This window comes from Choloepus didactylus, chromosome 6 (genome assembly GCF_015220235.1).
Source record: "Choloepus didactylus isolate mChoDid1 chromosome 6, mChoDid1.pri, whole genome shotgun sequence".
Lineage (NCBI taxonomy): Eukaryota > Metazoa > Chordata > Mammalia > Pilosa > Megalonychidae > Choloepus > Choloepus didactylus.
In genome coordinates this window covers 80,184,015-80,209,325 of record NC_051312.1, presented here as the reverse complement: position 1 = coordinate 80,209,325, position 25,311 = coordinate 80,184,015, and the positions used below count along the sequence as shown (strand labels likewise).

Below are 25,311 nucleotides of genomic sequence, written 5' to 3'. Positions count from 1 at the left end.
GAGGAAATAATGTGTGCAAAACCACAAAAGCACAGAGTCATGAAATAGGGTATTCATTTGAAAATCTGCAAGAGGTTTCATAAGATGGGAATGAATGCTGTGAGCCTGGGAGTGAAGGGAGGACATTAGAATGAGGAGCCATGAGGGGCCTTGTAAAATGCAACAGCTACAGAGTTTACCATGGAGCAATTGAATGGCAAATAGGCAAATCCCAAAATTGCATAATGGTAGCTCAGAAAATGGCCTGTAGTGAAAAGAAATTCTAGTCTGCTAGGAGTATGAGATGCTCTTGTATGTGGAAGAGAATTTTAAAATGGATTCTTCCTGTCGAAGTTTAGCTAAGACATGAAGACAATCAAATCTCTTTTCTTAATGGACCACCACTGGGAAATATCGAATTAAGTTTCAGAGAACCACAAAGTTGAATTTTAAATGCCTTCTCCAAATTCAGTACTTCTCAACCAGGGGTAAGTTCTGTTCCGCAGGGGACATTTGACAATGTCTGGACACATTTTTGGTTGTCACCACTGGGTGGGGGAGGGTGCACTGGCATCTGTTGGGTAGAGACCAGGGTGCTGCCAAACATCCTGCAGTGCACAGGACATCCCCTCGCAACAAAGAATTATTTAATCCAAAATATTAATAGTGCTGAAATTAAAAAAAAAAAATCTGTCCTAACTGAAAGCATAAATGAGTGAGGAATTTGAAGATTTTAAAGAGTGTTTTGAAGAGATCTATTGGAAAGATCTAAGGTACCCAGTGACCCACTAAAAGAGAGAAATGGGGAGATACATTTCAAATTATCTTGTCAAGAATTCCACTCAGAAAGCATGCATGTCCCCTAAAATTTGTGGGAGAGAATGTGAAACTGTGCTGGTTCCTTACTCATGCATAGAAATCTAAATGAAGGGAGAAAAGTGACCTTTCTGTTCTGTTAGCTGGCTGGAACGAAAAACTATTACTGCATTCGAGTAGACAATTTGTGAGGATAGAGGATGCTGATCATTTCCTAGATGAGCTATATGCTGGAGACAGTTGCATAGGGTTGTCTTAGATCCAGTCTGAAAGAGTATGTGGTTGTACAGGGGAACCTGGGCTGTGCATGGATCATACAGACTAAGGAGACAATTAGTTTAAATTAAGGGGAGAACAGGTGAGAGATGGAAATAGGGTTCTATGAATAATCCATGGAAACAAACAATGAAAGGGTCAGCTTTAAACATATAACAGACCCAGAAAACACCACGGCAGCTGACTGCAGCACCAGTGAATTATGAACCTTCTTTTTTCTGCATCTCTCTCCTCCCTAATTGAAGAGCCAGAAACCAAGCTTAGCAAGTCATGAGGGATGGAGAGGAGGAAGGTCTGTAACTCTGAATGCCAAAAGGTCTGACTATAACATGAGGCTGGCATCCTATTTACTCAACAGAAGATGCTTTGTTATCTGGACACAACCAGAAAACAGACAACTGAGTTTTCACTCAGGGATAAAGAAGGAACTAGCTTCACTCAGTATATTGAAAGGGATGAGAAGAGTCAAAATAAAATTGTTTTCTTTATGTATTGGGCTTGGTCAACAGATTTCATAGATCTGGGATTTCTCAAAGGGTAATGATCTCCTCTCTTACAGTACCTGATCATCCATCATCAGTTGATGACTTATATTGGATAGAGAACTGGTCCAGCAGATTGCTGAGATCTTTTTCAGCTTTATTATCAGTTCTCATTAATGACTTCAAAAGACTAAAACCACCCAGAAGAATTTTCAGACACAAATTCAGTACCACCCCTCTTTTCCCTAGGGCTTAGAGTGAGATATAAAAGCACCCAAGCATGAATTCACTTTAGCAGATAGAGAGAAGGACAGGTTGTTCTGTTGGTGGTTGTCTGTGTTCTGGTGAGTTCTGAAATCCCACAGAGGTGGACAAGCTGCCTCTCCTGCAGCCTGCTCCAAGAAAACGTTAAGTTGAGGGAGGGGTGGGATGAGGTAAAGTGGAGAGACTGAGAGACTGAGTATGAGTGTGTGTGTGTGTGTGTGTATGTGTGTGTGTGTGTTGCAGGGCTGTAGGGGGACAGGTATCTTTAGCAGCATCTTAGTAGGTGAGCAGAGCAGGCTTTTGTTCTGACGCTGTCACTAGCTGATGGTTTAACCCTGGGTGATTCATTTTACTTCTAAATTGCTCCCTTGTCAAAGCCTATCTCACTGGATATCAAGCTCGCAAGATGAATGTTTCTATAATTCATTACCATTGCTACAAATTCAGGAAGTGAAATAGAGCTCAGGACAAAGGAAAGGTTCAGAAATCCAGGAGCAGAGTGGTTACAACCTATTCCACAGCTGAGACACACATGCTCTAACTTTGCTCTTATCTTATAAACTCTGAGATAGCAAAATATGTACAAGGATATTAAAAGAGTAGAGGGAGGGGAACTAACTGTGATCTTTAGATGAACCATGAGTAGCTAAACATTTCTTGTCTGTTACTATATTCTCACAGAGAACTGGCTGTGGGTTAGCTTCTAGGAATTGAGTAAGTAACGTGCGATTGCCATCATGAGAAAGGCTGTGAGCAAATGCAGTGCATGAGGGCCAAGGTGGGTGAGTGGGTTAATGTCAGTGGACATGCAGAATTCTATGAGCAGGCGAGCAGGAGTGCTGTGTGACTTGACAAATCCATGTGTACAAATGAATGGGTAAGCATATATAAATGCTGTAGATACGTCAATGTGGACTGAGAATATGAGCATGGCAGGACATGTGCATGGTAAAGAGCGTAAGTTCACAAGGGAATATGTGGATGTATTTGCATATGAAGGTAAGATTGTAAAAGAGAAAGAGAAAGCGGGCAAGTATTTTATGTGCATGAAGGGATCCAGTATAAGGCTGTGCTGAAAGTGCTTGAATGTGTCTATGCAGATAATGAGTATTTTGAGAGTATATATGATTAAGTGAAGATGTGAAAGTTTGTATTTAGAGCAATGCCCTCTGCCAACTGAATGTTAGCATGCATATAGAATATTTGGTAAAGAATTAGCAATTTTTCCAAAAACAGAAACAGTTTTGTGCCTTTGTACAACCATATGATTTTTTGCTCCTGTTTTGCAACAACTCTGCCAATGAAATGTTGATGTCCAGAGGCAGTAGATTACGTCCTCATCCCACTCCCACAATCCTTTCCCTTCCCTAAGCATACACATGCCTAATTCAAACTAGCTCTGGGGAATTGTTGCATTAATTGATAACACATCTGAATTCAACAACATTTTGAAGGAAATATTTAAATACTTCTAAGAGCTATTGATAACTCAAATTCCTGGTGTCCTTCTGTGATAACTAACTATGAATTGTAGTTCAGCATAGCTCTATTGAATATACATCTAAAATGCATGAAAATTGTAGATAACGAAATTTAAACATCTACTGGTAATTTTAATTGTCATTTTTAATGATTTGGAAATATTTTCCTTCTTCCATAAATCAGAAGGAAATATAAGGCCAGCCTGTGACCTGATGATCAGAAAAATGTGAAGAAGATTGCCTGCATTTTTCCAAAATCAGTGAGTTCATGAATGCATCCATTTCCAACTTTGCAGACATCATCTGCTGTGTAGCTTATTCCCTGGTTTCTGTCCTCCAGCAAGTGCAACTCTCAGAAGTCTGAAAAATGCCTTGGCTTCCTCCTGCCATGGGGTTCATCAATGTCACTCACCCTGCTTCCTTCCTCCTGACTGGTGTCCCTGGCCTGGAAAACTCTCACTCCTGGCTGGCAGGGCCCCTCTGTGTGATGTATGCTGTGGCACTTACAGGCAACACAGTGATCCTGCAGGCTGTGCGACTGGAGCCCAGCCTCCATGAGCCCATGTACTACTTCCTATCCATGCTGTCCTTAAGTGACGTGGCCATGTCCATGACCACACTGCCCACTGCCCTCAGAACATTCTGTCTCAATGCCCACCACATTGCTTTTGATGTCTGCCTAATCCAGATGTTTCTCATCCACTCCTTTTCCATGATGGAGTCAGGTATTCTGCTGGCCATGAGCTTTGACCGCTATGTGGCCATTTGTAACCCCTTGCACTATGCTACCATGCTCACCAATAGAGTCATTGCGGGGATGGGCTTAGCTGTGGCCACCCAGAGCTTTATTACCCTCTTCCCTCTTCCCTGCCTTTTCAAGAGGTTGCCTATTTGCAGATCCAATGTTCTTTCCCACTCCTATTGCCTGCACCCAGACATGATGAAACTGGCCTGTGCCAACATCACCATCAACAGCATCTATGGGTTCTTCGTTCTTGTATCTACCTATGGCATTGACCTGTTTTTTATCTTCCTCTCCTATGTGCTTATTCTGCACTCTGTCATGGCCATTGCTTCCCGTAAAGAACGTCTCAAAACTCTCAACACATGTGTGTCACACATCCTAGGTGTTCTTGCATTCTATGTGCCAATGATTGGGGTCTCCACAGTGCACCACTTTGGTAAGCATGCCCCACGCTATATACATGTCCTCATGTCCAATATTTACCTCTTCGTGCCTCCTGTTCTCAACCCTATCATTTATAGTGCCAAGACAAAGGAGATCCGCCGTGCCATTGTCCGTATGTTTCACCGCATCAAGATGTGACTTTCACATTTGGCTTTGAATCATTATAATCATCATCATCATGGTCATCAAGTATAAGATGGACTTATGTGTACAGGACAAAAAGTAAAAGGGCAGGAAATGGACCTACAAAACTTTTAAGGGAAAAGGAGTCAAAATGAGTGGTATGTTCTGTAAACACAAATGGCATTCATAGTGGTATAAATTTTGGAGGCAATTGAGTGATTAGACAAGGATTTACCGAGAAAGTTTGATCTGAGCTGGGAATCATTTTCTGCAATACTGAATATCACCAATTAATTAATAATTAATGCATTGAATGCCTAAATGTGTCATGTTCTATTCTAAATCATTTATATGTGTTAATTCATTTAATCTTCATAACAACACTATGAGGCACAGAGAATTAAGTAAGGTGTCCAGGGTCAAAAAGATGATATGTGGTCCAGATGGGATTTGATCTCTGCCTAATTGACATCATATTGACATTGTCTTTGTTATCCTTTCTTTCACCACCTTTGTCATCCTCAAACAATCATGACTCCTTTTAACTTCACAAAGTGAAATTTGATGCCTTCTACAAGTTCATCATAAAACCTATGAAAAAATGTGACCCAGAAAAATTGGTAGAACTTGACATATAGAATAAATTCCAGATTCCTCTTTCCCCTCTGTCTACCACATATCCTCCCCAAAAAGAAAGCAACGTTAATTATCTAAGCCATGGATTCTTTTTCTTTTTCCTTTTTTTTTCTTTTTTTTTTGTTTGGCCATTGAGCTAAGGGCATGAGTTTTCTTTCTCCTCTTGAGTTTTTAACTTTCTTTCCCAAAATGACAAGCAAAATCACATCAGAAATTATGTCCTTGTATGTTTTCCAGCTCCAGAAAGGCCTAGGATAGGCAGATACGAGTATTTATGATTTAGATCTTAGAAAAAATAATTCTTTCAAACCTTGCCTTAGACTGATTTTCCTTGCATGTTTTTTCCATAACATCAGGTAGGATGCAACATGCAACTCTTTCGCTTAATTTTCATGCTTTTAGTCTAAATTTAAGCTTACTTCTAGACTAAAATAAAGAAGATGTCCTATGAAATCTGAGGTAGGTCACCAATGAAACTGGGCCTGAGATCTCAGAGCAACAGAGCACACACTGATCTGGAGATTTTCTCTCTTACCTGTATATAGCTCTATTGAAACAGAGGCCAGAGAAAGGAAGCTATTTCTGACTGGAGGTAATTTAAGTATCTGAGATCCAGGTTTCCAAAAATGTTCAAAAGTACAATAAAAGAATCACAATGTATGTTCTACTTTTCCCCTAAGTAAATTACTTTAGGGGTTTGGATCAATATCATAATTCAACATGACTTCAAATGAAAAATAGAGTGCTTAGTGGTCTAGAATAAAATATGGCCTTTAGTCATTTCTGAAATGAATTTCCTGATTCATATAAGAAGCTCTTTATTGCAATATCAAAAGTGATTTCAATTATTGTGATAATAATTCATAATGCCTTGAGCCCTTAATTTCAACACATAACATAGATGCAAAGGCAGTGCTTAGGGAAGCTGCTAAATGAATGTGAGGAAAACCCTTCACTGATTCTCACCCCAGGGAAAGAGAGAAACATCCTTCTGAGCACAGGCCTGAGTTTAAAGCCAAGTGGCAAAACAGGAGAAAGAACTGGGAGCAGAGGAATTTACGCCTATGCTCCTCTCCTCTTGCTTTCCCCATCATTAATTAAAAGAGAGGCTGGTTTGCACTGGCTGAGGGAAAAGGCATTTTTAGGTTTCTTCTCCTCTCATGAGGCAAGTGCCCTCAGAAAAGCTTAGATACATTCTTACAGCAACTATCCTGAAAAGGACTCAGCTAAACCGTTTTTGTTTTGTTTTTTTTGTTGGGTGTTTTTTTTGAGCTTCAGTGGAAATACTCTTTTGCCTCTTTTTATATTATATACTTTTCTTTGAATTCACTATCTTTCCCTATGGTAATGGTAAAATATCTGGAATTTGACCTAGCAAAAGGTGAGAAGAAACTTTTGTACTTTTTCTGTTTTAGGCCCCTTAATTCTCCCTCCATCCTGGGAAAGTGAAATACTGAACATGGCTCAACAAAGGTTGTAGGGGACTATTTTGAGATTTATGTTAAAAACCTGAGTAATAAAGGTCGTGTTTTTGTCTTGTCTTGTCTTGTCATGAGTGTGTATATCATTCTCTACAGCCAATGCTGGGTGGTTGGTAAGGAGAGACAGTGAAGAAATTAGGAAGATGAATTAGGGTAGCATATGAATTATTGATCTCTGTACCTCACAGATAAAACTCATAGAAGAGTATATAACTAGAATATAAGATTTTTTTTTAATCCTATTGCATGGATTTTGTGGAATGTATTTCTGCATGAAACAAGGCAGTGGGAAAACCTTCAAAATGAGAACTCGGCACAAGGGAACAATGTCAGCCTCACCTTCTGAATACCTCGAAGAGCCCAGCCTTACTCAGTGAGGTGATCTCCAGACCTGATCAGCTCCCCTTGGACAAGACTGCTTTCTGGTGCAGTAATGATTCTATAGGATGAGAAATACTCCTCACCCACACATAGATTTAGGGAATAATAATTGGAAGCAGGAACATAGAGTCCTTAGCAAGGGCATTTCCTCATCAGGAGTCTGTTCAATACTCCACGATCAACTGGGCATGTTTTCTAACTCTGCTGATGTTACTGTGCTCTCAGGGCCCATTGTTGTATATTATTCTCAGATCAAAACACATCTGTTTGTTGGTTCTTGGACATTTGGTACAGGCAATCTGTCACCATCCAGGCATCTGAGTGGAATGTGTGTTCCTAAATGCTCTCAGGTTTCACAGAGACAACATACAGCTTGTGAAGTCAGCAGTTACATTGTAAACTATCTCTCAAACTCAAACAATTAATCAAGGGCCACTGCCAAGCAAGTCCCCTCTGCAGGAGAGCAGGAGGACTGCTAAGCAAGCAGTGACTTGGCTTGAATGTCAGAAAGCAAGATTTGGTTCCATGGAGTTGTCATGTTAGTGACGGGCTTGTTTTTGTAGCTGGTGTTCATACTTATAATAAATGTTTTTCCCTTTTTATTTTCTCCCACTATATGTGTAAGACTTGTTCATCAAATATACTTAAGAAGATAAATAGAGGAAATCAATTATCCAGTGAGTGATCTTGATTTATTTAGTTTGTTTTGTAAATAGACAACTCAGAGGTGAGTTGATAGCATCTTGACTATTGATATTTCACTGAAATATGCATAAGCAACACTCTTCTAATGGGAAATATAATCTCCAGACAAAACTTAACTCAACCAAAGCAGGTTTTATTAAAGGCTCAGGATGAGAAACAGAGTTCACATAACAGAAATGCAAAAATTACTCACCCTTGATCATGTACCTTGATCTGCCTTCATGTCACTTATAATAGCTTCTCCCTAAAGTGTCCTTCAACTTTTATTTCTCCAAGCAAAGAAGTTTAGTCTCTGTTCCTTATTCTCTCCAAGGTCTAAAAATTTGTTGAAGATTTGCAGGCGAGGGTGGTGGATGTAATTTTGGTGGCAAACTTGTTTTCCTGTGATCTCTGCTTTTTGTTTCTTTTCTTATAAGAAACATATCAGCTCACTCATGGCTCACAGTAAACCCTAATTATTAGTCCTAACACCTAAGCCCAGTGCTTCCCACAGAGACACATTTTTTTGTAAATTTGTAAAAGGTTTCAACTTGATATATTTCCAAGTGGCCTTTTGTATACCTGACATGATCGTGTAAAAACAAAATCTTCTGTGTGATCTTTAACACAAAAGTCTGTCAGTAGTTTCATGAACAAGCCTTTCACTAATACGAAGAGGCAGATAAAATAATCTAAAATTGAAACAAAGAAATTCCTGCTAAACAGATATATTCAAAACTTTACATAAATGAATTATAGATACTAGATTGGAAATATTTCACATGTGAACAATTCAGCAAAGTTTTGAGGTTGATAGTTACTGTGCCAGTTTGAATGTATTGTGTCCCCCAAATGCCATTATCTTTGTGGTCTTGTGTGGGGCAGACGTTTTGGTGCTGGTTAGATTTGCTTGGAGTGTGCCCCACCCAGCTGTGGGAGATAATTTTGATGAGATGTTCCCATGGAGGTTTGGCCCCACCCATTCGGGGTGGGCCTTGATCAGTGGAGTTACATAAATGAGCTGACTCGGGGGGAGGAAGAGAGTGCAGCTGGGAGTGATGTTTTGAAGAGGAGCAAGCTTGCTATAGAGGAACGTCCTGGGAGAAAGCCGTTTTGAGGCCGGAGCTTTGGAGCAGATGCCAGCTGCCTTCCTAGCTAACAGAGGTTTTCCGGAGGCCATTGGCCATCCTCCGGTGAGGGTACCCGATTGCTGATGTGTTGCCTTGGATGCTTTGTGGCCTTAAGACTGTAATTGTAAATAAACCCCCGTTTTATAAAAGCTTATCCATCTCTGGTGTTTTGCATTCTGCAGCATTAGCAAACTAGGACAGTTACTTTCAACAGGAAATAACAACCATAATTTAGAATCCAACTATCTATAAGAACATTTTATAAATAATGTGGTAAAACATGTTTATTGTTATGAGAAAAAAGCAAAAGAGCAATAAGATACAATTAAGGGGTAAATTGGACAATTGGTGCCTGTTTTGAAACAGATCTAGATTTATTCCCAATATAATTTATTAAAGAACCCTCTCAGTATTCAGTCCATACACAAATATTATAAACATGTTTATATATCATTTACTTAGATGTAAGTACACTACTTAGAACACTTATTTCACAGTCTGAACAAAATGCATCTCATGATCCTACGAGGAAAAATATAGAAAGGGATGTCTTTTAAAAAAAATAACTTTGGGCTTCATTCTGTGCCCAGGTGTCTGCTTTCTGCCATCATCTGTCACGGTTGAGTTCTGCCATGGCCTGTCCACAGCCCAGTGAATATCCCTGCATCATTGTGTTTTCCTCTGCCAAGTGCCCGCCTGCCTGAGTGGACTGCGCTGTGTGTGCTGTGCATGAATTTGCAGAAGATTCCCCTCTCTTCAGAGCTGTTACCCCCCAGGAATGGTGCTCTGTGAATTTGCCAATGTCCTTCAGCTCCCCTCCTCTGCCCTGACATGTGATGGAGTCTCTGGGCTGCTCACTAGAGGAACTGAAGGTCTGTATTCCTGAAGCCTGTGAGATCACGCGATCACTGCCACTGAAGCATCCTCTCCCCACCATCCATCACCGGCATTGTTAGTTTTCCATTTAGAGTGTTTTCTGGCTCCCTGGAAGAACTCAGCCCCTCCCCTTACCAATCATGTCCTAGGGATAACAGCACATGATTTTTCCACAGATTCCTCCTGGTTTTAAGCTTTTGAATTTCAGGTGTTTATGGTTAATATTGCTTATCATTGACTTATTTCAGTAACTGTTGGTCACAAATATTTTGCATCTTCACTTTCTAAAGTTTAAAGATATCCAAAACAGTTACTCTTTTTAAAAATTGTGGGGTGATACCTTTGATCTCAAGTGACATAATCCCTGATTATAACTCAGTCTGTACGGATATGTTAGTTTCTGTTTTTTAATCAGAAGATTTACTTGAAAGTATAGATGTTAGTAGTATTTTAAGACCAAAAAAAAAGGGCCTAATTGAAGACACTTCTCCTTCTTGAGTCTGAGAAATTTGCAGTAACCTGTGTCATACTTGATTACAATGCAGAGCAGCCTAATGTTTTGAGTTATGCTTTTTAGACAGGCTATGCCATATAACCAAAGGCAAGTACACAGTTGTAAGTCCATGTTCAGGAGAAGACTGGAAACTTTCAAAGGACTAGCCTGGCACACCCAAAAAAATAGGAGTAACTACAAAATGCTAGGGTAAGTGGCTTTCCATAAGATCACTCCCCACTCAAATCTTTCCAAATAACATCTTTTGTATCTTCCTGTGAATCTCCTTAGTCTTGATGGAATAGATAATAGGATTGACTATTGGAAGCACAAAAAGATAGACCAGGGACATGAACTTGTGCACATACTCAGGAGCATGCTTCCCAAATCAATGGACCATGGACACACTAACCATGGGTACATAGAAGATGAGCACAGCACAGATGTGTGACGCACACGTGTTGAGTGTCTTGAACCTCTCCTCCTGGGAGGCAATGGTCAGCACAGAGTGCAGTATGGGCACATAGGAAAGGAGAATGAGCACTGAGTCTGCACCAAAGGCAGAGATAACAATGAACAGGCCATACATGCTGTTGACAGTGGTATCCCCACAGGGCAGGCAGATCAGGTCTGGGTGCAGGCAGTAGGAATGGGTTAGGACATTGGCCTTAAAGAAAGGCAGTCTCTTCAGGAGGATAGGCAGTGGAAAAAACATGCAGAAGCTGCAGATGATGACGGATATGCCCATGGGAGCCACATGGGCAGTCGTGAGCACTGTGGCATAGCGCAAGGGGTTACAGATGGCCACATAGTGGTCAAAGTTCATGGCCAGCAGGATCCCAGATTCCCTCCAGGAGAAAAAGTGAATGAAGAACATCTGGGCCAGGCAGGCATCAAAGGCAGTTTCTGGAGCATGAAAGCACAGGGAAGCCAGTACAGTGGGTAACGTAGAAAAGGACACACCGAGGTCATTTATAGACAACAGGGATAGGAAGTAGTACATTGGCTGGTGCAGGCTCTGCTCCTCCTCTACAATGAAGAGAATTAGGGTGTTGCCCAAGATGGAAATAGCATAAAGAATCATGAGGACAGCAGCCAGCCAGTGCTCCAGGTCCTCTATCTCTGGAAAGCCTGTTAGTGTAAAACTGTTGGTGCTTGAAGTATTAAGCTTGAAGTTTCCCATGCAAAGTTCCTGAGTAGTTTTTGCAAAAATAAGAATCAGAGTGCAGGAAGATCAGAGAGTGGAAGACATAAAGACCAGGAGAGAGGTCATATCCTCAGGATGGGAGAGGCAATGATGCTTAGATTCCACCACAATTATGGAAAAGTTGGGAAGGGGCAGGTCAGGGATCACTGGGTACACAGAGGCCCTTCTGTGGTCTGATTGTACCCACAGATAATGGGCTCCAGCTCCTTCCCACTGAAATCCTTCGACTCTTTTTGGACATTATTCCTTATTTTTATCTCTGTACTCTTTATCTAGGTTTGAATTTTTCTCCAGTGATGGAAAATGATGCTGCCATTTCTCTCTACTACTTCTTAGGCACCGCATTCTTCAAGAATCAAGCTACAAATAACCCTCCATGATGTTTTCCCTTAATACCATCCTCCCACTGATGTATTCACTGTTGTGAAAGAGAAGCCCCTTTTTGTCTGTATTCTGAACTGCCTTCTTCCCATGCAAACATTCAGGCTTCACTCCAGCTGCTCATCCTCTTGTTATTGCTTCAGCTCCTCACTTATTCAGCAAGGGCCCAAAATTCCACACTGCTCCACTTCTGGTTGTTCTTCCCCGTCCCCCGGCCCCTGCATTTACACATGATTTTTCTCTGTTTAGATCTAGTATTACCAAAACTCTACTCTGTGTTAGAGTCACTTGAGGAACTTTTAAAAATCCCTTTCCCCAGGCCACACCCATTGAAGTCAAATCAGCATCTCTGGGTATGGAACTCAGGAATCAGATTTATTTTTTTTTTTTAAACTTCCCAGGTTATACCAAAATACAGACAAGTTTTAGAACCAGGGGTTTAAATCACTCTCCTATAAGCATTCAAATATGTCCCACTCCCCACTGACCATTCCCCTTGCTAAGAATCAATTTCAGGAGCTGCTATCATAGGAACAAAAAACAAACAAAAACTTTTTATTGTCTCCACATGTCCTTCTAGTTATCCTTTATTTCTCTACTCCCTTTCACAAGTAGTATTCTCATAATTATTTTCTACTCATAATGTCCTCCGTGTTTGTCTTCTCAACGTCAAGTATTCCAAAATTTATGTCTATAACTCAGACTTTTCTTCTAGCTATAGATTTAAGAATTAAACTCCCTACTTGATTATTAAATTTAATAGCTCATTAGCATCTCAAACATAACATATACATATTTGAGCTCTTTGCCAATCACTCAATTGACAATATACATAATCTTATTAAACCCCATTACCATCTATTCAGGTGCTCAAGCCAGAAAAACCTAGGAGGCATCCATGGCACCTCTGACCCTCCCACATTCTCTCACTTGCTCTCACTCCCAGATCTATATATTTATAATAATGCATTCTTCTTCTCTCTACCTCACTTCCAATTGTAATCCATCCCTCAGCATGTTTGGCCAGGATGTCTGCTGAGGCCTCCTTACTGGTTTCCCAGTTCAGTGTCACTTCTAATCCATTCTCCAGAAAGTAGCTCAAATGATACGCTCCTGCTGAAAACCCTCTAATAGCTTCCCTTAGCCTTTGAAATAAGAATTCAAATAAGAATGCAAGCATTCTTACCATGATATACAGCAGAATCAGAATAATTACAATTATTCCTTATTTCTGTGTTCATGATTTTTTTGTTCTTATCGTACGCTCTCTAACATGTAAATAAATTAGAGTTTAATTTTTATTGTTTTTAAATTTATATAGAGGAGACCAAAACTATTCAAGAATTAGTGCCTCTAAAGATCATCTCAATTTCTTCATGGTTCTTATCACATTTTAGAGTTATAATACATCATCATATAACTATTTGATGACTTAATTAATCAATTTCTTCCCAATAAATTATACCCTCCAATAATTGTCTTTTTCTCTGATCATTTTATCCTCAATGCCAAGCAAAGGGACTGGACATAGAATCCCTGATTAGGAGTCATAGATCACTGGTTCCAGTTCTAGTCAAATATTGATTAAATACATTAATTAACTATCCTAGGAAGCAGGTATCAGGAGGTTCAATTTTTAAGAAACATGAATTTAGATAAGTAAATAACTTTGCTAACATCACCAAGAGTGTTTTATCTCAGCTTTGCCAAATGCCTGCTGTAACTTTAATTAATTTCTTCATACCTCATTTTCACATCTTCAATATAGGAAAAACAATACAAAGTAACACATTTAAAGTACATGCTCAGGTCCCTAGTACAAAATGTGTGCTGAATAAATGGCAATCAAGAAAGTGATGAAGAATAGAGACATTTAGGGACTGAAGGTCCTGGTCCCTTTCCATACTGTCCCCTCACTTTCAGGTCCCCAACCAAAGGCTCTCTTCTTTATCTAGACCTTTTATCCATGACCCAATGAGAATATTGGATGTGAGTCATTCACATTGAAGCTTTCTTACCAAACAAAAGCTTCAGAAGATGTCCCTGTGAGCCAAGTCTATACATCCCAGGAATCACAGAGAAAAGCTGTGGGAATGAGACCAGACAGTGGGATTTTAGGCAACAGGGGATATAAATGGGGAGTGTGGTAATGAGGGCAGAGGTGGGGTACAGGAAAAATGTGTAACATTGGATCAGAGATAGCCTCTCCATTTTCACACTTTGAAGCTATGAATGAGGTTCCTAGGGGCCTGTATAAGGGAAAACCTTACCTCCCCTGGACAGCTTTCATGGATGGGATGAGAGAGGGAGGTACAGCATCCTCTGAGGGGAGAACAGTGATGATTCCGCACACTCTGCACACAGTCCCACGGCCAACCTCCACCCTCTCCCTGCCCTGGTATCTGTAAATCTGCCACTGAGGGGTCTCTGGGGCCTGGTAAGTTCAGAGGCTCAGAGCGGTGGCTGGGGCAATAGGGAATGCAAAGGAGCTTGAGTGGATAACTCCTCTGTGCCCTGGAATTTCCCCCACTCTGAGGTTTCATAGAAATTAAGAGCTAGAATTGGATAGGCCTGGAGTGATGATTTTATAGGGAAGGAGCTGAGTCCCAGAAAGAATTCAAAGTAAGTAAACAGAGCTTGGTTGGATTCCCAGACCCACTGATTCCCACTGATTCCCAGAGCAGGGATCTTTCAATTGACCATGACATATCCCAGACAGATTCCAAGAGTCAAAACAGCACAACTATTCAGAGCGTAAGTTTTTAGGGAGTAAACACCCTGGTTTGCCAGGAGCTGTGCTGGTTTTAACACTGAAAGTCCTGCTCCCAGGGCAACTCCTCAGTCACCGACAAACTGGATCCAAACCAGCTTCTTCCATATTTAAGTGAGTGGCCTCTAGAAAATTATCCAATTTCTTTGAGTTTCAAATTATTTATTTTTAAAACTGGAGTACAAATGCCAATTGATTGGGGTAACTGTGAAACATATAACCTGGTAAGTGCTTATGAAACAAGAGCTATTATAATGACTTGCCAGTTTATCATCTGCAGAGGAGAACTTGAAGAGAGGTGGGATAGTCACTTGGCTTTCGGGACTCAGAGGGCAGGCTGACCCCTAAGTCACAAATTCAAGGGTCCTAAGACTAGGAGAGATTTTGGTTCATCTAGTATCACACCCAAACCTTAGTAATAGAGAAATTGAGTCTCTAAGGGGAAAAGGCTTACTGACATGCACAGAGAAATTGTTCACAAAATCAGAACTTGAACAAAATTATCCCAATCCAGTCCCAAGTCTTCCCCTACTCTCTGTTCCCTCTTATCTCCAGGCTTGGGGATTGAAGAGGAGGATAAGTAAATAAACAATAAATAATCTTTATATATATAGAGAGAGAGACAGAGAGACAGAGAAAGAGAGAGAGTGCACATCTACTAAGTGTTTGGGACAATAAAGGGATCTTTGACATAGGTTAGGTCATTTAATCTTCATAGAAAACCTGAAAATAAATTTTATGTCAAAAAGCAGTACTGAATTATGCAGTAGCAGATTAAGTATACACATTTTCAGCAATAGAGAATACTCAAAATATTTTGTTTAAATATATTGAGATATGAAATTATATATATACATAAAATAATGTATGTTAATACAAAGTGACCCTCATGGGAAAAGTAAAACTTTACTGGATTTCCTTACCTCTATTTTAGAATTTAATTGTTTTTATTGTTTTTAAATTTATGTAGAGGCATGAAAAATCTGTGCAGGAATTAATGCCACTAAAGGCCTTTATTAAGGCCAGCTTGTAGCATCTGTATGTGTGCATTGAGAGTGTGTGTTTGAATGTATATAAATGTGCACATGGGAATTGAGAAAGGGATGCAAGGGAAAGTGTCTCAAATTACTTGGAAATAAGAAAAATAGGTCTGTATTCTTATCAAGAAATCAGTCACAAGAGATCAACAGAGAGAAATAAAATGACATTTTTATTTTTAAATGATTCCCAGGTACTTAAGATTTCATTTATTTAACCTGATTGAAAACATAGGATAAGAAAAATAGTTACTATTTATTGAGCCCTTACTACATACCAAAAATTTACTAGGATCTTTATAGGCATCATTTTGTAATCACAAAGTCTATCAGGTTTTTAATCTAGTCTTTACAGATGAAATATTGCAGATTCCGAGAGTTTACGAAACTTGCCAAAATCATTAAATTATTGGAAGAGCCAAAATGCCAATACAGGAAAAAAAACCTATAATTATAAACAAATATACTACAAACACACACAGACACACAGACATACAGACACACACACACACATGCATAAAATCACCAGTTGGAAGAGGAGTGAAAGTAAGGAAAAAGCAACTTGAAAGACAGCTTCAAGCAAAGACAAGACAGGTATGCAAAGCACCATGGGTTCCATGTGCTAATGCATTGTTTTTTGTAGTTGGATAATTGCTCATCAAACCCTTAGGCTTGAAATTTTTGAATCTTATATGCCTTTTTCACCCAGAAATATAATTACGGTGTGTCTCCCACTAAGGACAATGTGCTAGTCAAGTCCACAAGAAGATTTTTGCCCATGTAATCATTCTATTTCTCATTGTAAATTATTAGCATCACACATCTATGTCATGGTCTTGGTTAGTGTAGTTCGTCCCTGAGAGACAGAACTACACTGAGGGAAGTGCTGAGGTGCATCAATAAATACTTAAATAAGATTTCCAAAGTCACAAAACATGTCAGCAGAACTAGGTACTATTAACATTGTGTCATACACAATAGTGAGCTCAAAGGGTAAGCATCTCTCTGCCTGTTCTCCGTGGATTCTCTCAGCACTGAACGTGGGGCTTGGCACATAATGGTGCTCAATAAATACTCATTGAACGAATGAATGAGGCTCCTCTGGAATTTGGTGTTGCAGACCACCAGTCCAAATTTCTCCCATCAGTGTGAAATGCACTTAGCTGTAGAAGACAATAAGGGAAAGAACCAGAAATACAACAGTTTTCAAAGTGATGTTACCAGCTGAAAATCACACGCAACTTGAGCCTGGGAGTCAAGACTACCTGGGTTCACCTCCTATTTCTCCACGTTCTAGTTGTGTGATCCTGGACAGGTTGCTTAATCTACTTTCTCAGCCTCACTATACTCAATTGTAAAACAAGAATATTAATTTTAACTACATCCTAAGATGAAAATAATGAATCTTTTAAAATAATGAGAAAAAAAAGCAAAAAAACCTTTGAACATTGCATACCTCACAATAAGCCATCAAGAAATGTTATCATTAGTATTACATTGCAGCTGGTAAAACTGAGCATCAGAGGATTTAAATGACTTGGTCTAGGTAACCCAGATGAAAGCAGAAGAGATCAGGGGGGATTAGTGCTGACATGAGTATTCCAAAGATAAACTACTTTGTTATTTTGTTTTAGACTAATTATTTGATATTATCCATTGACTACAGGACACCACAGGCTTCTGGTGCGATGGGATGTGGGGAGTGAAAGCTTGATGTGTTCTCACTCTTCACTGAATTTTCCTGAGAACCAGAGTGGTGAGTCCCTTCGGGCCCTGAATTAGGTTCCCGTGGGTGGTGACTGTGGGACCTCCACAGCCCAGAGCTACATGTGGAAGGGAACAGCTCCTCTAGGAAAAGGAGGAACTTCTCCTGAGGATGGGTGGAAAGGGGCACTTGGAAAGAACCAGTGAGGCGCCCACAGAGCTCCACTCCCCTGGGAGGCGCCCCCCCTTGGAGCTCGCAGATTGTTCTCAGTTGCCTGCATCTCTCTCTCCCTCTCTCTCTCTTCCAAGCCCATTTCATTATAATACTATATAAATAGTAAGTCTTCTCAAACGTCACTCAACAGAGACAACTACTAATGAAACTTTTGTGATTCCTTTCATATAGTTTTTCTATGCAAATGTACAAATATTTAAAAACATTATCTTAGTGTTTTTACTAAAAAATAAAGGCATCATGATATAATTACTATTTCATAATGTGTATTATTTGAAAATGCTCTTTAACATTGGTTTATGCATTTTTTATGCTATAAATCTCTTATTTTGTTGCAGCCATATCTGCTATTTTAATCAGTATAGCACTTTTGTTTTTCCTAATGTTTTAACATTTGGGGAGTCTACTATATCCCTGTTCTCCAGTTTCTCACCTTTTTAGAATTAACAAAGGAGGGTAATCTCACTCGTGTAAAAATTCTAAATTAACTTTAAAACCATTTTCTTAGGTTCTCAAAAATATCCTGAATTAAGGTAAATAGTTGGGAAGAACTGACACCTTCAACATGTTGTTTAATCTTTCATTTAGTCACATGCATTTGTCCCCATTCATTCCAGTATATTTTTAAAGCTGTAAATACGATTTTAAAATTTTCTGCCACACATTTTCTCATTAAAATATTTCTGAGGTGAAAACTCTTGGATAATTTGGGGATGCTATAATTTATTAACTAAAGTACCTGCAAGATTTGGGAAGTGATTATTTTTGTATTATCATATTATATTTGGGTAATTTTCTCAATTTTTAGGAATATTTCCATTGAAGCCTTTGCGTTTTCTTAACCCACAAGTTATATCATTTATAAATATTGATAATACATTCTGATTCTTTTATTATTCAAACTACATATATTTATTGAAATCTATAATTCGCCTAATGCTTAAACTCTAACAATAAATATTTGTTTACTCTAAAATAATAATTTTCCTTTATTGAGTGACTATTAAATGACCAGCAATGTACCAACTGCCTTACATGCATTATCTATAAACTTTATAAAAAACAGTAACCTTGCTATTTTTGTACCATCTTAACAAATGAATAAATTGTGGCTCAGAAAAGTTGGGATTTTTCCAAGGCCATGACCTACCTGCTACAATGTTCACATTCTTTCTAATGTTAACACACAATCCATTGTTTTAGGAAGCTTACTGTTTAAATGGAGAGGTAAACATAAGCACTATATACAAGTAAACAGAAAAGTGCAGAGTGATGATCTCTAGCTAATAATAAAATTCCACATAAAACATGTTAAAGCATAAAAATAGTAAAACATATTTTACTCTTGTTGGGAGTATGGGGAGCAAGTGGAAATGCTTCACAGAGTAGATAACCCAAAGCTAAACCAGTGGCTGCCCATGATATCTGACGGGTGAATATTTTTAAGTTATGATTTTTCAGGCATGTGGGCATGTTAGAAATAATTTCCTTTGTGGTGAATCATTTTAAACAGAGAAAATAACAGCATGTTGCTGAAAAATGAGGGACTCATTATTAAGATATATATATTTTTTTAACCAAAGAAGGGAACAAGAAAATTAAGCATTGTTTTTTTTCTAAATTATGGCCCAGTTAACATAGGTGAAACAGATTAGCTTCGGTCTTAATTATTGCCATACTGTCACCATACACCTGTTGGCAAGAATTCAAACAGTAAGTCAGTTACCAAAAGGAAGTTTAAAAAGGCTTGTCAATTTTTTTTTTTTTGTCAAAAGTATTGAAAGTTTAAATTTGTGGAGTAACATTAAACACTCCTGAATTTCGACCCTTCAACATGTTTCCTGCTCAACATTTTATTCCCAGCAGTATTTTGCAAAGCCTCCAACGAATCTCTTTCGTTTTGATGGAATAGATAATAGGATTGAGCATTGGGGGTACAAAGAGATATATCAGGGACATGAGTGTGTGCACATATTGTGGGGCATGCCTTCCATAGCGAGCAATCATGGACACACCAACCTTGGGCACATAGAAGATGAGCACAGCACAGATGTGTGACACACATGTGTTGAGTGTCTTCAATCGCTCTTCCCGGGAGGCAATAGCCAGTACAGAGCGCAGTATAAGCACATACGAAAGGAGAATGAGTGCAGAGTCCAGGCCAAAAGTAGAGATAACAATGAATAGACCAAAGATATTGCTGATGGTGACATCGTCACAAGGCAGGCGGATCAGATCTGGATGCAGACAGTAGGCGTGGGAGAGTATATTTGTCTTGCAGAAGGACAGCCTCTTCAGAAGGAAAGGAAGTGGGAAAATCATGCAGAAACTGCGGATGATAACAGACAAGCCCATGCACAACACGTGGCCATCTGTGAGCACTGTGGCATAGCGCAGAGGGTTACAGATGGCCACATAGCGGTCAAAGCTCATGACCAGCAGGATCCCAGACTCCATGAAGGAGAAGAGGTGGATAAAGAACATTTGAGCCATGCAAGAGTCAAAGCTGATTTCCCTTAGGTGGAAGCAATATGTGGCCAGCACCGTGGGCAGTGTGGAGAAGGATACACCCAGGTCATTGATTGAGAGTAGGGACAGGAAGTAGTACATAGGCTGATGCAAGCTCTGCTCCTCCTTGATAATGAAAAGGATAAGGCCATTGCCCACAGTGGAGACCATGTAGAGGGCACCAAGGAGCAGAAACATCCAGTGCTGGGAGGTCTCCAGCCCGGGTAGCCCTGTCAGGGTGAAGTGAGGCAGCCCTGAGCTGTTGTGGAAGTTACCTCCCATGCTGGGACTCCTACTTCAATTCTGTGGCCACTAACCTGTAAAGAAGACAAATATACAGCTTTATCTATGGTCTCTGCCTAATATTGCAAGATGTTTATATTCCTTCCAACTCACAACTTAATAACACCAATCAATTTTGTTCCACAAATCACTCATCCTTGTCCCTCATTGTCATCAAGATTTCTGAATTGTCTGAGATTTCTGAGTTTATCCAGCCATCCAGACAGGTCACTTTGCCTTCCTTTATGCCTGTTTCTGATCTCATCACACTCTTTCTCACATTCAGTACTATGAACTCTTTTCTCTGTCAATCCATTGGCCTTAATTTGTTCAGGATATAAGACAAAATTCTTCTGGTCACTGCTCCTCTACTGTGATAACCCTTCCTTGGTCATTCCAAACTCTTATTTACTGAGCCATCAACCTTTCTTTCTCCCATTATTTCATGCCTCTGAACCTTCACCACCTTATTGCAACTTCCCAGCTTCCTTACTTCTGTAGAGTCTCACAGTTCTTCCATCCATTCATCCATACAGAAGATGGATGGACAGAAAGATAATGTTCTATAGAGATAACCTTCTAGACATTCATCAAGATAGGCATTAAATTTCCATATTTCCATCTACCTTTTAATTCCTCTACCCATTGAATTTATGACATCACTTTTCTCCCTGAATAACTTACTTTACTGTCGAGTCTTTCTTAATAATTTCTTTCAGAATGAAATAGTGCTGGACTCCAGACAGCCACTGGATTATTCATTTCCCTCTACCACAGAATTGCTTCTCTTCTGTGTTCTCCATCTTTATGAGTGATACTATCATGATACCCATAATATCCAAAAATCATTTAACTTCCTCTTTTCCATTACCTACTAGATTAAACTGGGTAACAAACAATGAAAACACAGGCTTCTAAGTGCCTCTGTCAGTACCTTTCTCCATTTCTTTTCACCAGCACACAACACTCCAAACTCGATGTATCACAATCCTGTACTTAACAGCTTCCTAACAAACCTTATGCCTTTCGCCAATCCATTCTCTAATCTGAATCTGGAGAAGGGCTAATATTTTTAAAAGCAAATGTGAAAGTAGCACTGTTCTGCATAGAAACCTTAAATGTTCCCTCATTACCAAAGGATCAAATCCAAATTAGCCTAGAATTAAAGGTCTTCTGTGGTCAGTGTTAAATCAATATTTCTGGCCTCAATTCTCAAAGTGACTTTCCCTGTACCTCAAGTTACCTGGATAAGTCTACTTGCTATTATCTAAACATGACCTTCAGCTCCCCAGGTCCCAGAACCCGCTCAGAATGTATGAGCACCCTCCATTCAATAAATCTCCCAGAGTCTGGGCCCAGCGATGCCCTCCTGCATGAATGCTAGCTGATCACTGCCAACAGAGGTAATGTCGCCCGCTCCTCAGTCTCCAGCTGCCCTGAGTTGTGGCTTTGTAAAACTTACCTTCTCTCCTGTGTCACGAGCCCCAGAGACTCACCACTGATTCCTATTTATTGTTGCAATCCTGATGTATTTAGTTCAAGGCCTTGGACAGGTTAGGAGCTCAGTAAGTCATTGGCCCTACCTGGGTATCAAATCCTTTTGCTGTAAACTAAACATGATAGGAAACTTATCTAATGCGTTGTGAAGATCCCAAAGAGGATAGTTGCAAAAATTCTTCAGACCAAGGACTTTGCTACTCTGTGTTCTAATACCTGCTGTATAGCCTCACCTGCATCCCCTCAACTGTGTTGCTCCTCCATCGTCACTCAGCACCCCTTTATTCTTTCTTCTCAGAATGAAGTTTTCCCTTTCATATTCTTAGGGCCCCTTTGTTTTCCCTACCCCCAAGCTCTTCCTAAATTTTTCTGCTTGCCTCTATATGTGATGTGCAGACACCCCTGAGTGGAAGTCTTCGAGAACTAAAGTAGGGCCCTGCCAAATAGTTTCCAAATAGCCAGGGTCTTTTAGCCACTGTCCCATCCCAAACTGTTCTCAGAAATGTGTGCAGAAGGACAATCTGGGAAGCAGCAGTTGGAAGACCAGGATGAGGGTAATGCCGGAGAGTAGAATACCCAGGTCCAATGCTACAACGTAGACACTAGTGACCACTGTAGCATAGCATGTGGGTTGCAAATAGCTGCACAGTGATTAAAGTTCATGCCTGGCAAGATTCCAGGCTCTGTCCAGGAGAAGAGATGGGTGAAAATCATTTGGGCCCAGCATGCATTAAAGGCAATCACCCAGGCATGGAAGCAGAGTGAAGCCAGCACTCTAGGCAATGTAGAGAAGGACACACAACCAAGTCATTGATTAAGAGTAGGGACAAGAAATAGTACATGGACTGGTGGAAACTCTCCTTCTCCTTAACAATGAAGAGGATCAGGGTGTTACCTACAGTTGAGATGGCATAGAACAGAAAGAGATGGAGGTGTCATTAGGGTTCCACTGCTTCCATTCCTGGGAAGTGTCAGGATAAAGCAGGGAGTACCAGATGCTTTGATTCTGTAGTTGTCCATGAGAAGCTGGGACCATTCACATCAGTTGGCACAAACTGATAGCAAGAAATTATCTACCAGAATTACCTAGCGTAAAGGGTATGCACTTGGGGCAAGGATTCAGGGAACTACTACTGAAAGATGTCAATGTTGAGCAGCACCACCGGCTTCAAAGAGGCAAGCAGGGTGAACCATATAAGCTCTGGGAAACCCGTGCAAAAAGGAAACCTACCCTTATTATTTCAGAGGATTGATTTCAAAGAGATGAAGAGTCACACACTTCCTGAGAATCCCAACGTTGAGTCTCATTCCATCATGTCAAATTTTCTCAAATTAAGTCTAATCTAAATTCCACTTGCTGCTGCAGATTAAGTTCAATTTCAGTATCTGTTTTCTGTCCTAATTGGAGATGGTGGAGTTGAGCTGAGTGTTCCCTGCTGACAGTAGCATCCTCTCTGATCCTTAATGTTCTTTCTCAGTGTTCATGCCATGCAAAAGGTGGGGTGGTGGGTGAAGAGAGAAATGAGAAAGAGTCAGAGTGGGGGCAGGGGTAGAGAGACAGAAAAAAGGGCACACAGCGAAGAAGAGAGAAAGAGAAGGATATAAAAAATACAGAAACAAGAAAAGAATGCAGAGATGGGGAAGGGGATGCAAAGACAAAGAGGGAATTTTAGGGAAGCAGTGACTGGAACATTGAAACTGCAGAGGGAGAAGGAATGAAAGACAAATAAGAAGACCAAGAACAACTACAAGGCAATGCCCCAAGCAACCCCAGTTGTTCCAAGGAGAATAGTCTGTACTGTCCCCGAGCCAGGCCAAGGTTATAGAAGGCCTCCACTCACACCACACACACCACATTTTACAGGAGCCATCTCCCAGGCTTTGAGCAGTGGAAGGGCTATGGCAAGCATAACAACCCTCTTTTAAACCCTTTGAGAAAAGGTTCTTCACAGCAGGTCCCAGTGGGCACCTCTTTCTTATTCCCAGGGTGGTCCAGACCTCTCTGCAATTGCCAAGGCCACAGGTTCTCTCCTCCTCGTTGGACAGGACTTACCTGTCCCCACAGCCAGTCCTGGCTGCTGAGGTCCTTTCAGGACTGGGTGCCTAAGGACCCTCTGGCATATGAGGAGACTGATTGCCAGGGGAGCCCAGAGATAGTAAATGCTGAGGAAGGAATAGAACTCATTCTACTTGACCCCCAACTCCAAGACTTTATTTTTTTTCCCCCATGTAGTTTCCACTCCAGGCTCCCTTCTTGGCGGACTTTCAAAAACCATAAATTAGGGATGAATGGAGTCGGCAGGTGATGAAAATTTAATAATCATTGACGATACTCAAGTTTTACAATGCTCCAGGAAATCTGTTAAGAACTTTATGAGCACTGTGTCTTTCAATCCTAAAACCAAATTAAGAGGAAAAGATTCTCTTTCCACTTTACACATGAGAAAACTGCATGCCTGGTAGGTCATACTCAGTTCAAAATAATACCACTGAGTAGCAGTGCTGCCTTCAAAAACATATTCACTTAACATTTTCAGAAAACCTAATAAGAACTTTTATCCAGCAAAGACCCAGAAACATTGTCCTACCTATCTGCTAATCTTTACCATATTTATCATTTTTCCTGTATATCCTTTCTTTTCTATTTAACCAATTGTTTTCTCTGCCTTTGTCTCTCTTTGCGCAACATCCTTCAAAAATAAATAGAGAAAATAAAAGAGAATAATAGAAGCTAAAATAAATCTTTCTTATTTTTATGACTGCATACTTCTGACTTCCCTGTATTGCTGCCAGCTGAGAACTGGAGGGCAAACCTGACCCCTTTCTCTGTACCTCTCAGCCAGACCCAGGGCTTGTGCCTGCTTCATCTGTACTGACACTTGAACAGGTAGGCCCGGGTGCTTGAACTTTTAGGTCCCAACAATTAAATGATTCTATGATTTGTTTTTTGTTATTGGAAAATAATTCACTTACCATGCTTTTTCAGTGTACTATTCAGTGGTTTTCAATTCTCACAAAGTTATGCAACATCACCAACCAAAACCTTTTCATCACCCTAGAAAGAAGCACCATAACCATTAGCAGTCATTCCTCTCTCCCCCCTACCCCAGCATATGGCAAAGACTAATCTATTTTTGGTCTCTTTGGATTTTCCTGTTCTGAACATTTCATATAAATGGAACAATAAAATATGTGACTTTTTTGGGCCTGGCTTCTTTCACTTAGAATAATGTTTTCAAAGTTCATTCAGGTTGCTGCATGTGTCAATACTACCAAGGAGCAGAAAGAAGAAATACTGAAGAAAAGTAAACAGAGCCTGAGGAAGCCATGGGACACCAAAATTTATCAGCTTTGTGTGGTTTCCAGAAGAAAAAGACAGAGTTTGGAATAAATAATGGC

General features: G+C 40.1%; 2 protein-coding genes and 1 pseudogene across 2 annotated transcripts; 1 reads left to right on the top strand and 2 right to left on the bottom strand.

The window, feature by feature from the left end:
• The first annotated feature begins 3,686 nt into the window (after nucleotides 1-3,686).
• LOC119536279 (olfactory receptor 51I2-like) lies at nucleotides 3,687-4,625 on the top strand. The gene has a single exon (XM_037839016.1). The coding sequence runs from the start codon at nucleotides 3,687-3,689 to the stop codon at nucleotides 4,623-4,625; it is 939 nt and encodes a 312-aa protein (XP_037694944.1).
• A 5,907-nt stretch (nucleotides 4,626-10,532) lies between these two features.
• On the bottom strand, nucleotides 10,533-11,474 carry LOC119536278 (annotated as a pseudogene).
• Nucleotides 11,475-19,470: 7,996 nt separating this feature from the next.
• On the bottom strand, nucleotides 19,471-20,415 carry LOC119537477 (olfactory receptor 51I2-like). The gene has a single exon (XM_037839956.1). It carries the CDS (start codon nucleotides 20,413-20,415, stop codon nucleotides 19,471-19,473), a length of 945 nt encoding a protein of 314 aa, XP_037695884.1.
• Between the last annotated feature and the right edge of the window lie 4,896 nt (nucleotides 20,416-25,311).

Bases quoted from the DNA above. Each gene is read 5' to 3' on its own strand.
- LOC119536279 (XM_037839016.1), top strand. From the start codon at position 3,687: ATGGGGTTCATCAATGTCACTCACCCTGCTTCCTTCCTCCTGACTGGT.
- LOC119537477 (XM_037839956.1), bottom strand. From the start codon at position 20,415: ATGGGAGGTAACTTCCACAACAGCTCAGGGCTGCCTCACTTCACCCTG.